Source organism: Crocuta crocuta, unplaced genomic scaffold (genome assembly GCF_008692635.1).
Source record: "Crocuta crocuta isolate KB4526 unplaced genomic scaffold, BGI_CrCroc_1.0 scaffold47, whole genome shotgun sequence".
In the NCBI taxonomy this organism is placed as follows: Eukaryota; Metazoa; Chordata; class Mammalia; order Carnivora; family Hyaenidae; genus Crocuta; species Crocuta crocuta.
The window spans coordinates 1687933-1703555 of NW_027531995.1; the positions used below are offsets into that span (position 1 = coordinate 1687933).

Below are 15623 nucleotides of genomic sequence, written 5' to 3' on the forward strand. Positions count from 1 at the left end.
AGTCTCCTGATTTGTTCATTTTAGCCACTCCAACCAGCATGTGGTGGTGTCTCAGTGTGGTTTTGATTTGTATTTGCCTGATGATGAAGGATGCTGAGCATTGTTTCATGTGTCTGTTCATGTCTTCTGCCCATTTCTTCACTGGATTATTTGTGTTTTGGGTGTGGAGTTTGATGAGTTCCTTATAGATATTGGATACTAGCCCTTTATCTGATACGCCATTTGCAACTATCTTTTCCCATTCCATCAGTTGCTTTAGTTTTATTGATTCCTTTCTGTGCAGAAGTTTTTATCTTGATGAGGTTCCAGTATTTCACTTTTGCTCTTGACTTCCTTGCCTTTGGGGATGTGTCAACTAAGAAATTGCTATGGTTGAGGTCAAGGAGGTTTTTTCCTGCTTTCTCTTCTAGGGTTTTAATAGATTCCTGTCTCACATTCAAGTCTTTTATCCATTTTGAGTTTATTTTTGTGTATGGGGTGAGAAAATGATCTAGTTTCATTCTTCTGCATATTACTGTCCAGTTCTCCCAGCACCATATGTTAAAGAGGCTGTCTTTCTTCCATTGGATGCTCTTTCCCTCTTTGTCAAAGATTAGTTGGCCATACATTTGTGGGTCCAATTCCGAGTTCTCAATTCTATTCCATTGGTCTATGTGTGTGTTTTTGTGACAATACCATCCTGTCTTGATGATGACAGCTTTGTAGTAGAGGCTAACGTCCAAGATGGTGATGCCTCTTGTTTTGGTTTTCTTCTTCAATATTACTTTAGCTATCTTTTGTGGTTCCACACAAATTTTAGGATAGTTTGTTCTAGTTTTGAGAAGAATGCTGGTGCAATTTTGATTGGGATTGCATTGAAGGTGTAGATTGTACTTAGCAGAATTTTACCTCCTAGGAAATCTTAGTCTCCAACAGAGGACTTACTTAGTAAACAGTTGAGAGGTATTTACACTAGAAATTTTTTTTAGATGGTAAATTCAGGAACCAATTAAGCATAAACCATCTCTTTCAAAGGGTCCAAATAATCTTACTTTTTCTGCAACAGGAAGCTGGAAACTCAAACCTATGTTTTGGGGTTCTAATGAATCCTAGTTGAATCTATGAATAAAGACCAGATCCCCAACTTTATGAGGATGAGTTAGGGGGTTAACAGTTCCTACTCATTGCTTACGGATCTCTGCATGGAGCTGAGCCTGGATCATCTGTAGGGCTTTTAAGGAAAGGAGAAGTTTTTGACTTGTCCATTCCTCCTGAAGCTCTACAGAGAGCCTGGGGAGTACTGGGGGGCCTGCCTGAATATTATCTCATATGGGATGTGCCCAAGTTGTGTAGGAGCACATCTAGTTCAGAGGAGGGCAAAAGATAGGAGATCAATCCAATTCATTCTAGTCTCCAGCCATAATTTTGTTAGTCTCCTTTAAAGTTCTATTTATTTGTCCTTTCTATTTACCCTGAACTTTGGGGATGGTAGGCACAGTGTAATTTCCATTCTATTCCTAAGGTTTTACTAATCAGTTTAGATATCTTAGCCATAAAAGCTGGGCCATTGTCAAACCCCAGAAATAAGGGCAAGTCAAATTGGGGAATTATTTCTTGTAAAAGCTTCTTTATGGCTACTTCTGCAGTTTTCCTTTTAGTGGGAATCTAGAAAAAGTATCTATAAATACTAACAAGTACTTGTATACATAATTTCCTTTTCTTTTCTTATTTCTGTGAAGTCTAGTTCCCAGCGTTCTCCGGGATTTGTCCCTCAGTAGCAAATTCCAGGTGGCCCAGTAATTTGTGTGGCATTTGTTTTAGCATAACAGGCACTGTTCCACCAAGTCCAAAAGCATGGGAGTTATCCCAGGAATATATAAATGGGGGGACACCAGTCGAGATATCTTTTCACCCAGGTGGATAGCCTCATGAAGTTGAGTTAATAGGGTCCTCCCTAGAGTCCTTGGAATGATTAGGCACCAATCTGGGTGTTGCCACCAACCATCGTGGTGTCTTTCCCAATCTTTATGGGAGTATTTGGTTTCTTCCTCAGGGGAACAGGATGGCTTATCTGGTAGTGTAGGTTGAGGATGGAGGACTAGCTGTCCGATGTTCCCCACTTTGCCTCTCTATCTGTGGCTTGGTTTCCTAGGACCTCAGAGGAATTACCTCTTCCATACTTGCTGCCTTTTGGGTGGAGGTCTGCTGGGGTCATGGTTGGGCCCATATTACCTGCAATTGGTGATTTACCACGGCAGCTCTGGCATATCGTCACCTTTGAGAAATGAAACTGATCCTGTCTGTGGTCGGTGAAGAAAGTTTCAGTTGCATCTGGGAGTGCCTGATCAGTCAAATCAGGCCCTCCATTCTTATAAGTCTCTAGGATCTCAAGACTGTCATCAGTTGGTGGGCCCTCATTAGATTGCAGCAGGAGAGTAGCAGGATTGAATCCTGTACCCATTGGAACTTGAGCCTCGGTTGGTCCAACAATTGGCCCTGGTATTGAAGTAGTCTGGCATTCGAGATCCATCTGTCAGGGGGCTATGGAGCAGGGGTTCTATCACATGAGGTGTGATAACCGTTAGAGTTTGGCCATAGGTAAGTTTATCGGCCTCTTTTACAAGGGTGGTAGTTGCAGCAGCAGTTCGCAGGCAGACAGGCCACCCTTACACCATTAGATCCAAGTGTTTGGATAAATAGGCAATGGGTCTCTTCCATGGCCCAAGGGTTTGGGCGATGACTGCCTTGGCCACCCCATCTTTTTAAGCCACATATAAGAAGAAGAGTTTTGAGATATCCGGCAAAGCCAGAGCTGGGGTGGAAATTAATACTTGCTTTAGCTTATCAAATGCTCTCTGTTGGGCCTCAGTCCAAATCAAGGGGGTGGATCCCCCTGCAGTGGCCTCATGCAATGGTTTTGCCATTTCAGCAAACCCGAGAATCCAGATATGACAATAACCCACAGTTCCAAGGAGCTCTCTGACTTGCTTTTTAGTGGTGGGTGGAGGTATCTGGAGAATTGCTTGAACCCAGGAGGCAGAAAGAGACCTCTTACCTTCTTGTAGAGTGCACCCCAGTTAGGTGACATGGTCCTGGCAGATTTGGGCTTTCTTCCATGAGACTCGGTAGCCCAAATCCTGTAACATCTATAGAACTCTCTCAGTTGCCTCCTGGCATGTAACCTGATCTGGTCCAGCAATAGGTAGATCATCAACATACTGTAAAAGAGTGGCCTTTGGAAGGTGGCCTCTTACCGGCAGCAGGTCCTTACTCAGAGCTTCCCCAAACAAACAGGATAGGGGAATTTTTAAATCCTTGAGGTAGTCAAGTCCATGTCAGCTGTCCAGTGGTCCTGGTATCTGGATCTGTCCATTCGAAAGCAAATATTGGTTGACTGATATGACCAGGGGAATACTGAAGAAAGTGTCCTTGCAATCTAGTACAGAGTAGACAATGTGATCTGGGGGAATGAGACTCAAGGGCGTGTAAGGGTTTTCATTTTTGTCATAGGTACTAAGGGCCTTTTGAGTGTGCTGCTCCCATGTCAACTAAGAAATTAACATCGGTTTCCCCACTCTTAAAGTAACCATAGGCTCTTGGGGATTTAGCTGCCATGAGCCCAGGCCCTGTCAGTCCTCTTCTGCTAAGGGGAGAATTTGGGCCTCCTTCTTTCTTCCTAGCGCAGGGCACACCAGCTTGTAATGTCCCTTCTCTCTGCAGTAAGCGCACTGATCTTTTCTTAAAGAGGGTCTTCTAAAAGGCCCTCTTCCTTTTCCCTCTGAGGATGTTATGATTCCTTGGTTGATAGGGCCACAATGGTTGCTTTCCCTACCCTTTTGGCTAATTTCTCCTCTGGGGGGAGGGGGTCTCGATTATGGAAGACTCTCATGGCTACACTCATAAACTTGTCCCTGTTCTCCCATCAAAACCTTCTAACCTTTGTAACTTCTTCTTATGGATATCTGGGGCCGACTGGGCAACAAAAGCTAAGTTAACTGCCTTTCGATTTTCAGGGACATCCGGGTCTATAGGAGTATAGCTCCAGTATTCCTCTAAAAGTCGCTCCAAAAAGGTGGCAGAGGATTCCTCAGGTCCTGTAGGACCTTGCTTACCTTTGACAAGTTGGTAGGCTTATGAGCTGCTCCCTTGAGGCTGGCCAGGAGATACTGGTGGTAATTGGTGAGTGATCTACCTGCTGATGAATTGTAGTTCCAATTTGGGAGTGCCAAGGGCAGGCACATTGAGCTGCCTGGAGAACTGTCCCATCTGTGCCTAAGATGGCACGGCAGATATGGTTGAAGATGACCTCAGCTCTTCAGAAGTAAAAAGGACCTATAAGAATTGTTGACAGTCATCCCAGGTAGGTAAATGAATGTGAAAAACAGATTCTAGCAGAGAAATGAGGGCTTGCGGTTTCTCAGAGAAGGGAGGGTTTTGATGCTTCTAGTTGTATAAATCACTTGTAGTCAAAGGGACATAAATATATCTCTCCCTGTCAGTGGCCTCCCCAAGGGGTAGGAGAGGTGCAGGTGTAGGGAGGGCTAAGCGAGGGCCATAAGGGAGCCCAGTGCGGGTATGGGGAGGTGTAGAAACCATGGGTGAAGAGGAGGAGTCTGAGATAGCTGAAGAGGTGGGGGATAGAGGATAAGGATGACGCTGGTTGGAGAGATCAAGTAGATCTTCCACTGGAGGGGGGAAAGGATAGGTTTTACCTCAGGTTTTTTAGGAGCCGTGGGTTTCTTCACTGTTATTAAAATCCTGCAACCAGTTTTAAGGGAACAATGTCGCAGCCAAGTGGGCGGCTGTTCACATGCTTGTCCTCAGATGTTGATGTAGGGAAACTGGTCCGGGTGTCCTGGGTTACCTGTAACTACTCGCCAAATAAACGGCTCCACACAAGAAGGGATCAAAGAAACTCTCTGGAGGCCATCCATTTCCAAAAACTGGCCATTTCCATTCGCAGAGGGTTCGCAGTTTACCCTTTGAGAATTTAACGCCATATTTGTCGGCCCTTTCAGACGTATATATGTCTTTGAAGTTAACCAAGAAACATTCTAGTGGCTTGACCCTGAACCGCCCATTTTGATCAAAGGAACAATGTCGAACACAGCATGAGAAAGCAGACGAAAACGAAATGTTGAGACAAAGACATGACGTAACTGACAGACACAAGTTGTATCAACATAGACCACCAAAGTCCAGGGCCAACGTCTTGGCAGGGAGGGTTGGTGAGGTTCCAGGCTCCTCAGCCTCCTCTAATCCAACCTTTCCAAAACTGGTCGCGACCTGCAAAAACTTACCTCTGGAGGTGGTGGAAAAAAACAAACCTGGACCAATCTGCAAGGCCACAGCCTGGCTCCAAGGTCCAACCGAAAGGCTTTCCTGTCCTTGGGATCTCCTTGGGGCCTCCAAAATGTTAGACCTCCCTTTCCAAAGGAGAATTGCCTGGAACAAAGCCTACAAAACACAAAAGGAGTTGGTTATTCAGGTTTATTTTAGTCTGTCCAGCTGGCCCCTCCCAAGCACCTGAAAAGTCCTCAGAAGAGTGCCCAACCAAGCCATAGCTCAGGGTTTATATAGGGAGAGGGGTGAAGCTGGTGTACAGAAGTGAGAGTTTTAGAGGTGGGGGTTGCTTAACAGTTGCTTGAAGAACATGTTTGACCGTTCTAATCACAGTGTTCATTAAAGATTTACATCTCAGGAGCTTGCTGGACCCAGGAGGAGCTGGGTTCCTCAACCCCTGACCTTTTACCCTAGTAAAGTTTGAGATCAAACAGTGGTTGGTATTTCCTCATTCGCACCTTTTGGCCCAAGGGAGTTTTTACACTGATTGTTCTCCAATAGGTGGGTGGGCTTCATTCAATCAGCTGAAGGCCTGCATAGAACAAAAGGCTGACTTCCCTAAGCAATAAGGGATTTGCCCAGAGACTATGGTCTTTGAGCTTAAACTGCACTTCTTCCTGAGTATTCTGCCTTCTGGCCTTCCCCATTAGATTTTGAAAGCGCCAAATCTCCACAATTACAGGAGTTAAATCCTTAAAATAAATTTATTTATTTCTTTATATACACACATACCCTATTAGTTTTGTTTCTCTGGAGGACCCGGCCTAGTATAGTATGTATGAAAACCAAAGCTGGTTTATCTGAAGTATAGCTTTTAATTTTTAATTTCTGGATTTTTCTGTCCTGTATTCACTACACTCTTTGCATGTCTGTATGCAGATCAGTAAAAATAAAGATCTGTGACAGGACTGCTAAGAGAGTACATGGGCTGTTTTCATACCTTAGTCTTTCTTAAAGAAAGAAACACTTAAATTTTTCATTCCAAACAATACTTTTAAACAATACTAATATTCTGCATCTATGAAAATTTTCACATTCCTAATTATAAAAATGAAATTTTTTTTAGAAAGTGAGTAGTATACCAAATAAATATTCAGAATAAAACAATTCCAGGTTTCAGTAAAATGAATCTAGATTTTAAAAAATTGAATCAACAAGAAAGCAAGCAAATATATTGGCAAGGGTTCTGCAAAGTAAAAAGACCAGCTCAACCATTTGAAAAAAAAGTTATACAACTTGTAACAGCAAATAAATGGTTGAAGAACAACGGAGTAGCAGCTATCAAATCTAAGAAGGGTAATTGTGGAGAGGATAGAGGCCAGCTGTCCTATAGCTCCAGGGAGCCGACAAGAAGAAAAATAGATAAAAACTTTACTATAACAGACCATTTAGATCTAGGCTCCTGGCAGTTAACATGTTTGGAATGGTTACTTAGCATGTTCCAGAATATATCAAGGGATTCTTTAAAATTGGGTCACTTTTTCTGGGTGTAATGCTAAGTGGAAAATTCAGATCCTAGGTTCCTGATGAGGTTAATCAGAATCACTGAGGGGAGGGGTTGTGAAAACCACATGTTCCCTTTCTATGAGAGGTTAGCAACTGGTTTCTAGGATATTACAAAAGGGAATGAAGTGTTCTACCTTTGGTATGAGTTAAAAAAAAGGGTGGGAAATAAAAGTATGTCTTTTTTCCAAAAAAGAAACAAACTAATGAAAATAGTTCATATATAAAGGTGCAGTGGTGGATGGAAATGTACTTTCACTGTGTATATTGTTTTTTTTATTAGTTTCCCATTGCTAATATACTAGATTACCACAAATATAGTAGCTTAAAACAACAAATTTATTTCACAATTCTGTAGGTCCTGAGTCCAATATGGATCTCACTGGGCTAAAATCAAGGTCTCAGCAGGGCTGCATTTATTCTGACAGCTTTAGGGGATAATCTGTTTCCTTGCTAGCTTCTAGAGGCCACCTGCATTCCTTGGCTCATGGCCCTATTCTCCATCTTCAAAATCAAGCAGTATAACATCTCTGTCTAAATCTGACCCTTCTGCCTAGCTTATCTATATTTAAGGATTCTTGTGATTACATTTGGGTGTATTGGAGGTTACAGGGTAGTGTCATTATCTTAAGGTCAGCTGATCACTAGCCTTAAGTCCATCTATAATTCCTCTTTGTAGCATTGCATAGTCACACCTTCTGGGCATTAGGATATGGACATTTTTACAGAGTGTGTGTTGTGGGGGCATTCTGCCTACCTCACCTTTTAGGAATAATTTTGACTTCTGAGCCATGCATATGTTTATATATTCAAAAATAAAACTAAGACTAAAAGGATAACAAAAGCACACTAAAATTAAATAGAAACAAATAAGTCTAACAGTATTTAACACAACTACACAATGGAGAGAAAGACAAATTAGAATAAATATATCCTTAACATGCGATGTATTTTAAGGATTAAAATAATTGCAAAGAAACCTTGAATACTAAATATGTTGTTGGAAATCTCACTCTGGGAGAAAGGAAATAGAAATATGGGTTGAGGGAAGGTGAGGGAAAGCCCTGGGGTTTTGGATTTTTTTATGTTTATTTTATGAAATGGCTTTGAATATTGATACCCTCAGCGCAATAAGTACCTATAATAGCAGGCTTTGGTTTCTAAATAGTATTCCTTGGTAAAACCAAGCCTCTTTAATGAGATGTCCAGTGTTAGGCCCAACCACTATAAAGTAGGAGCAAGTCTACAGCATCTAGTGGTACCAAAAGGTAAGGAAGTGCCCAGAGACTGTTGGAGGTATGTCCATCATTGATCAAGAACCTCCCCACTGTGGACATCGGAACATTAAACCGGAAACTCATATTTTGAAAGAAACAATCTTTGATAGTAAAAGAAGAATTTAGGGTTGGAAAGGGAAGTACTTTAGAGAAAAATAAAAGCTATTAAATATGAAAGGAATAATAAATCAGGAAACTCACCAGTGTCATCATCGATGTAATAACTGATTCAGGGAGGATCATCCATGGATGTTAAAACTATCAGATGATTTAAAAGCCACCTTCTTTCAGAGACCGTGAATTGATTAGATGAAATTTTGATGCAGGATACTTATATATTTCAAAATATCATCCCACAGATTAGTTATTAACAACAAAAGGAAAACAATTTTTTTATAGTGGAGGAATCTGGTCAATTTCACATTAATCAAATGATGAAACTTCATTTACATCACAACAATGGGACAAGAAGATATCTGTGCCTTCTGACATGACAGAATGGGAAGAATACACTATCAAGTACACTGTGTTCTTGCCAAGAACATTTAACTTAAAACTATTCAGGAAGGGAAAAATTGAGCAATTCTAAATGTAGGATATTTTACAAGGCAAAAGCCATGAACAAAAATAATTACAATTATGATGTAATTTTGGACCCTTGATTAAGAACTTAAAAAATAGCTATAAAAGACATTAATGGGGCAGTTGAAAAATTTGGATTGTTGTAAGTAATATTGTATCATTAATAGCTTACATAGAATGTATTATGTTTATGTAGAAAAGAGTCTTAGTTCTAAGGAGACATATGTGGAAAAGTAGGAATAAATTTATAATGTCAGCAACTTTCAAATGGTTCAAAAGGAACAAATGCAACAAAATGTAAATAACTGGTGAATTTGGGTGAATAGAGCTTTTTTATCCACCACATTTTCAAGTTTCCTGTAGGTTTTATTTTTCAAAGTAATATTCCTTTATTGGGCCCCTGGGACTTCTTGATAGACTTTGGGCTTATTTTGCTTGTATTCCAAGTTGTTGTGAAGGTTTTTTTCCCCCTTCTTTTTCAAAAACATGTGTTTCTAGTTACCTTTTTAGAATCTCTCACTTGACATCCAGTTCTTTGAGTCTCTGTGCAATGTGATTTCTTGAATGCAGATGCTAGGAAACAGAACTTCAATGAAAGCAGTTTTGTATATTAATCTCTATGGAACTCCAATTTATAGGAAAAACATTTGAAAATAAAAAGTCAACCCATAGTATCTGATTTACAGCTAGCACTAAGTAGATAATGTGCTGAATATAAGTATTTTGTAAACTTTTAAGTGCTATTAAAATGTTATCTATTAATAACAAAAATAGCATCCCTAACAAAAGGCACAGATTTCTAAACCCTGCCTCCACCTTGTTGAAGGGTAATCTCTGAGAATAGAACCTGGATCTACATTTTAAACAGGTTTGCCCCATTCTTCTGCTCACTGCAGCTGATGCCCCCAGGGAAACCTAAAATGTCTTTTAGTGCTCAGCCTTCAGTCCTCCAGGAAGACTTCCCTGTAGTTACCTCCTCTTTAATCCAAGGGGTTCTTTGCCCTCTGTCATGATCTTTATAGGGGATTCTTTTTCCCTGCTTCCTATCCTCCATTGCTGGCTTTCCCTTGGTTTTCCACCTCCCTCTGTGAGCACTAGTTCCATGTAGTTTCCAAGAAAGGACTTAGTCTCACATCTAATTTCTGCTACTCAGCCAGTAGGTGGAAAAAAATTTTTTTTCATGTCTGACTTTTCCACAAAGTCCAGTCTCTCTGAAATACTGATACCTATATAGGAAATTCTGACAATGCAAACCAGATTTATGTTTGTTTCCTGGGTGTAAACAAGCTGGTTAGGGAGGAGTGTGTTCAAGGTTGCATGCAGACTCTGGAGTTGGATGGCTCGGCTCTGAAGCCAGCCTCCACCAGTTAGTAGCTATAGGACTTTTGGCAAGTTCCTTAACCAACTTTAATTTTGTTTTCTCATATGCAGAACAGGGGTAATACCTATCCCAAATGATTTGTGAGGATTAATGGCATTCTATCAATACTTCCATACATTAAACTTAGAAAAGTACCATCAGAATGTTTCCTATTATTTTTATTCATCATCTAGGAACTATCAGACCTGGATCAAAGTAATTTTTTTCTGATTTTCTTTGCGTCTCTCATGGGTTCAGGTTTCCCTAGGACTTCTGCATGCCCATGCTACACATATCCTGTGGCCTCCAGAGCGCTGGCAGAAATTGGAATCTGTTCTTCCTCCAGAGCGCTTACTCGTTCAGAGTGAAGTGGAATGAAGACGTGAGTCTCCCTCAGCTGCTGACATTGGGAGGCTGACACCACCAGTCACAGGAAAAGAGATGGAGAGGACGAACCATCAAAATGGCAAAGCTTATTTCAAATGAGATGATTCATATTATTAAAGAGTTTTAAACAGTATTAAATATCAATTGATTTTGTGCTTAATTGTAATACCCTATTGTTTAATGCTCCCCAAAATACAGACCTTTAGGAATATGAAAATCTTATTCCCATGTCTTACAGGGGATAAATTTGAGAATCTTTCTTTCTTTGTTATGTATACTTATCCCATTGATTGTTGGGCTTTAATTTTGTTTGATTGTTGGTGCTTGCTGGTGAAAGAATATGAAAATTAATATTTGATGGAAGTAATTGAGTAATCTCATTTACTCTTAAGATGAAACACACAGTGATCAGAATTATATCATGATTGACAGTATTTACAATGCAGTGACTGACCGCCAGTTAGGAAGAACAGTAAACTGTGATGTAAAAATAAAATATTGATTTGCTCAGGTACTGTTTTTTGGGTGTTTATCATTTAACCTGGATTTCCATTAATGAAGAATATATTAATTATTTTTCTCTTGGAAACAAAGCATTAAAGTAATGGAGAACCAATTCTATCAATACTTCCATACAAGTAAACCTTTCTTACTGGCCCTTTAAAATCCAAAACTTCTGAGTGATCCCATGCCTGTTCACACTGATGAATAAACTTATTTATCAGTATTTAGTCACTATTTGGTAAAATGTTCTGAGTGAAATGAGAAAAAAAATAAATATTACTCCAGGTCAACCAAGTTTTATTTTCCCCCCAGTGATTTTCAGTCTTTCTGATACTGAAATCACCAATCGCAGAGTAGGGTAATATTAGCATAATATATCCTGTAAACTCCTGCATTCAAGTCTATATATTTATTCTTGCAAACGTAGATGCAAACTTCCTTGGTCAGTACTTATGTACTAAGGTTGGTCAAAAAATTTTTTTTAATTATTTTGAGGGAGAGAGAGAACATGAAAGAAGGAGAAGGGCAGAGAGAGAGAACATGAAAGAAGGAGAAGGGCAGAGAGAGAGGGAGAAAGAGCGTGTCAAGCAGGCTCCACGCTGTCAGTGCACCCAGAGTCCAGGAAGGGGTTTGATCTCTCCAACCATGAGATCATGAGCTCAGCCGAAATCAAGAATCGGATGCTTAACTGACTGAGTGACCCATATGCCCCCAAATTAATGTTTTTAAAAGTAGATCTGCTTAAAATCTTTGTTTTATCTTCATTATCCTTATCAATCAATTCTATTTCTTTCTATTCCCCAACTTGCATTTCGTGTTCTTGCCTTTTTATTGCAGTTTACTAAATACTCAATACTATTTCAAGGCTTGTAACTTTTTTCTCTTGGCAAAGTGCATCCCTTGAGATTATATGTAAACTATTGAGTGCATAAGGGCACTGATCCTTTAGTTCCTAGAAAACAGGAAATTCTGGGGCCGACAGAGGTAGAGGTGGTACCGAGGGCAGGCAGGGTAGAGCAAATAGAGGAGTTCTTGGAGCACATGCTATTTACTACCTGGTATAGAAAACTTTGATATTTGGGGCTCCTGGGTGGCTTAGTCAGTTAAGCGTCCGACTTTCACTTAGGTCATGATCTCGCGGTTCGTGGGTTCAAGCCCCGCGTCGGGCTCTGTGCTGACTTCCAGCTCAGAGCCTGGAGCCTATTTCGGAGTCTGTGTCTTCCTCTCTCTCTCTGACCCTCCCCTGCTCACGCTGTCTCTCTCTCTCTCTCTCTCTCTCTCTCTCTCCTAGAAATTAAAAAAAAAAAACTTTGATATTTTAACAGTTCAGCAAACTGGTTACCAGCCTTGCTACCTCACTCACTACCTATGTGATTCCTTATCAAGCTATTAATTCAAGATTGTCAATCTTCAGAGAGAAGATAAGTGTTCTTTAATTTTGTATTCTCTAGCCAGCTAGCATATCATCAGCAGAGTTAAAGCTTGATGCTGTAGAACAACTTAGCTTATCAATTTCCTCCTCAGAAATGAAACTCTAGGCAGAGTTAATCACTGTGTTACCTGGTATATATTTTCATAAGTGCATCTATCACCTAATATTAAACAATGGAGAAAGAATTCTTAACCAACTACCACCCCCAGGACACAGCAAGAGGCAACAGACCCAGGAGCCTAGTCTTTCTGTGAAAATAGGCCTGTTAGCTTATCTTCATAGCTGCAACCTGAGGGGCAGACTTCTAATTAAACACACATCTCAGGGCTGACTGTAATCCTTTCCAGAGACCTCAGAGGGCAGACATTATCTTTGTACTCTTCTTTCTCTCTCTGCCATGTTCCAAAGTGCCAGGGTCTCCCAGATAGATAGAAACTCAGACAGAAGTCTTGTACCTTTTTTTTTCTGTGGCTGCTGCCCAGGAGACACCTCTTGATCACATAGCTTAAGTAACAATCTGAAAGTGAGTTCTTGTCTGGCTACCATCTACAGGATACAACAGATGACTTGAACACCACATTCTTTTATGAAAGAGGCCTATTTGCTTGTTCTGGAGCATTGGCTTAAGGAGCGTACATTTTGTCCAGTACAGATTTAGGGACCTGAAGAGGTAGGTATAACAGGGATAGAGATCAGTGTACTCCATCTTCGAACTCTCCCTCTGCCTCAAATCAGGTTTCCAGCAACTCCAAGAAAGGAGCTTATATACTTCTCTGCTGCTCCAATTTTTGTGACTGACACCCAGGTGACATTTCTACATTGGCTATTGTGGCAAGATCATACTTGTGGTCCTGCAGAACTATATACATTTGTATACTTTAAAAGCTGCTGCTGAAGGATTTTGCTTTCAAAGAGCCTGAATCTAGTGCTAAGATTTCCCACCCCTATCCCAGGAACCATAACAGGCATAGTTTCAAATACTAGGAACCACTAGAGATACAATAGCCTGCTTAGACAATCACAAAGGTTTGAGAAACCACCAAGACCTAGAGAAGGGCAGAACAGAGTGTTAAGGTGCATCTCCTATACAAGACCACTCCTTCAAGATGGGGAGAGATGGCATCCAATGCATAGAAACCAACACAGATCCAGGAATATGAAGAAACAGGAATATATTTCAAATGGAAAAGGATAAAACCTCATAAAAAGTCCTTAATGAAACATATAAATGATTAACCTGATAAGAAGATAAAAATATAACCCTCATAAAAATGCTTACTGAACTCAGGAGAATGCATGAACACACTAAGGATTCAACAAAGAGAAAATATAATGAAGAATCCAATAACTGTACTGAAAAATATAGTAAAAGGATTCAACAATGGACTAGATGAAGCAGAAGAAAGGATTAATGAAATCAAAACCAAGGTCATAGAACTCATCCAATCAGAACAGGAAAAAGAACAAAGACTTAAAAAAAATAAAGCTAGTTTAAGAGGCTTATGAGACAACATCAGGTGGATGGATATTCATATTATAGGCAGAAAACTTATTTGAAGAATTAGTGCCTGAATATTTCCTAACCTGTAGAAGGAAACAGACTTCCAGACCTAGGAATCTCAGAGAGTGCCAAAGATGATGAATCCAAACAGACCCACACCAAGACATATTATAATTAAAACATCAAAGTTAAAGAGGAATAGAAAATCTTAAAAGCAGCAAGAAAGAGCAACTTATTGTATACCAGGAACCTCCATAAAGCCATCACATTTTTTAGCACAAACTTTCAGGCCAGAGGAAGTGAGATGATATATTTATTCAAAGTCTTGAAAGAAAAATCCTTCAACCAAGAATAGTCTATCTGGCAAGTTGTCATTCAGAATTGAAGAAGAGAGAGAGCTTTCCAGACAAATAGTAGCTAAAGGACTTCATCATGTCAAACCAGCCTTACAAGAAACGGTAAAGGGACTTCTCTGAGCTGAAATAAAAGGGCACTAATAAGTAATGGGAAAATGTAGAAGTACAAATCTCATGGGTAAAGGCAAATCTTTGGTAAAATCCAGGGGTACCTGGCTGGCTCAGTCAGAAGAGCATGCAACTCTTGATCTCAGAGTCATGAGTTTGAGCCACATGTTGAATTTAGAGATTACTTAAATAACTTTTTTAAAAATCCATAATAATATTGTAAATGTGGTAGATGAATCAGTCATATGAAGTTAGTATGGAGGTTAAAAGACAATAGTATTAAAAATACAACAAAATAAGCAGTTAAGGAATACAAAAGATAAAAATGTAAAATGATGTAAAATTTGACATCAAGACCATAAAATCTGGAAAGGGAAAGGTAAAAGTGTAAAACATTGGAGTGTATTTAAACCTAAGTTTCTATTAATTCAAAATAGTTATAAATATAAGTTGTTATATATATACAAGCCTCATGATAACCACAAAGCAAAAACCTGTAGTAAATATACAAAAGATAAAGGAAACAAAGTGTACCACTACAGAGTCATAATGGAAGGAAACAAGAAAGGAATAAAAGAATTACAAATCATCCAGAGAACAACAAAATGGCAATAAGGACATGTCTATTAGTAATTACTTTAAATGTAAATGGACTAATTCTCCACCAAAAGACAGAGTGGCTTCATGGATTTTTTTTAAATACTCATTTACAGGCTGTTTATAAGAGACTGAAAGTCAGGGTATGGAAAAATGCATTTTATGCATATGGCAACCAGAAGAAAGCTGGGGTCCCTATACATACATTACACACACACACACACACACACACACACACACACACACTTAAGAGTCAAAGAAGGACATTGCATAATCAAAAATGAAAGAGGAGACCTACTCATAGTAGACTGTTATGAATAATTATATGCCTACAGTTGGACAACCTAGAAGAAATTAATAAATTCCTATAATATACAACCTACCAGGTTTAATTATGAATAAATAGAAAATCTGAGCACATCAATTACTAGCAAGGAGACTGAATCAGTAATCAGATTCAAAATTCAAAACTCTGAACAAATGAAAGTCCAGGACCAGAAAGGTTCACTAATGAATTCTACCAAACATTTAAAGAATAAATACTGCCAGTCCTTCTCAAACTCTTCTAAAACATAGAAAAGGAGGAAGCACTTTCATACTCTTTTTTTTAATTTAAATTTTAGTTAACATACAGTGTAATATTGGTTTCAGGAGAATAATTCAGTGATTCATCACTTACATACAATACACAGTG

The 15623-nt window shown here is 39.5% G+C and overlaps 1 protein-coding gene across 2 annotated transcripts in view; it reads left to right on the forward strand.

Moving 5' to 3' along the window:
- Positions 1 to 10941, forward strand: part of IMMP2L (inner mitochondrial membrane peptidase subunit 2) — an 855505-nt gene extending 844564 nt beyond the window's left edge. The window contains exon 7 of one of the 2 annotated variants that reach the window (XM_077775070.1): positions 10303 to 10941. In XM_077775070.1, coding sequence (XP_077631196.1) covers positions 10303 to 10422 — 120 coding nt within the window. In that variant the 3' untranslated portion in view covers positions 10423 to 10941. The remainder of the gene's footprint in view (positions 1 to 10302) is intronic. The other variant, XM_077775071.1, reaches the window with a different exon arrangement.
- Positions 10942 to 15623: the final 4682 nt, after the last annotated feature.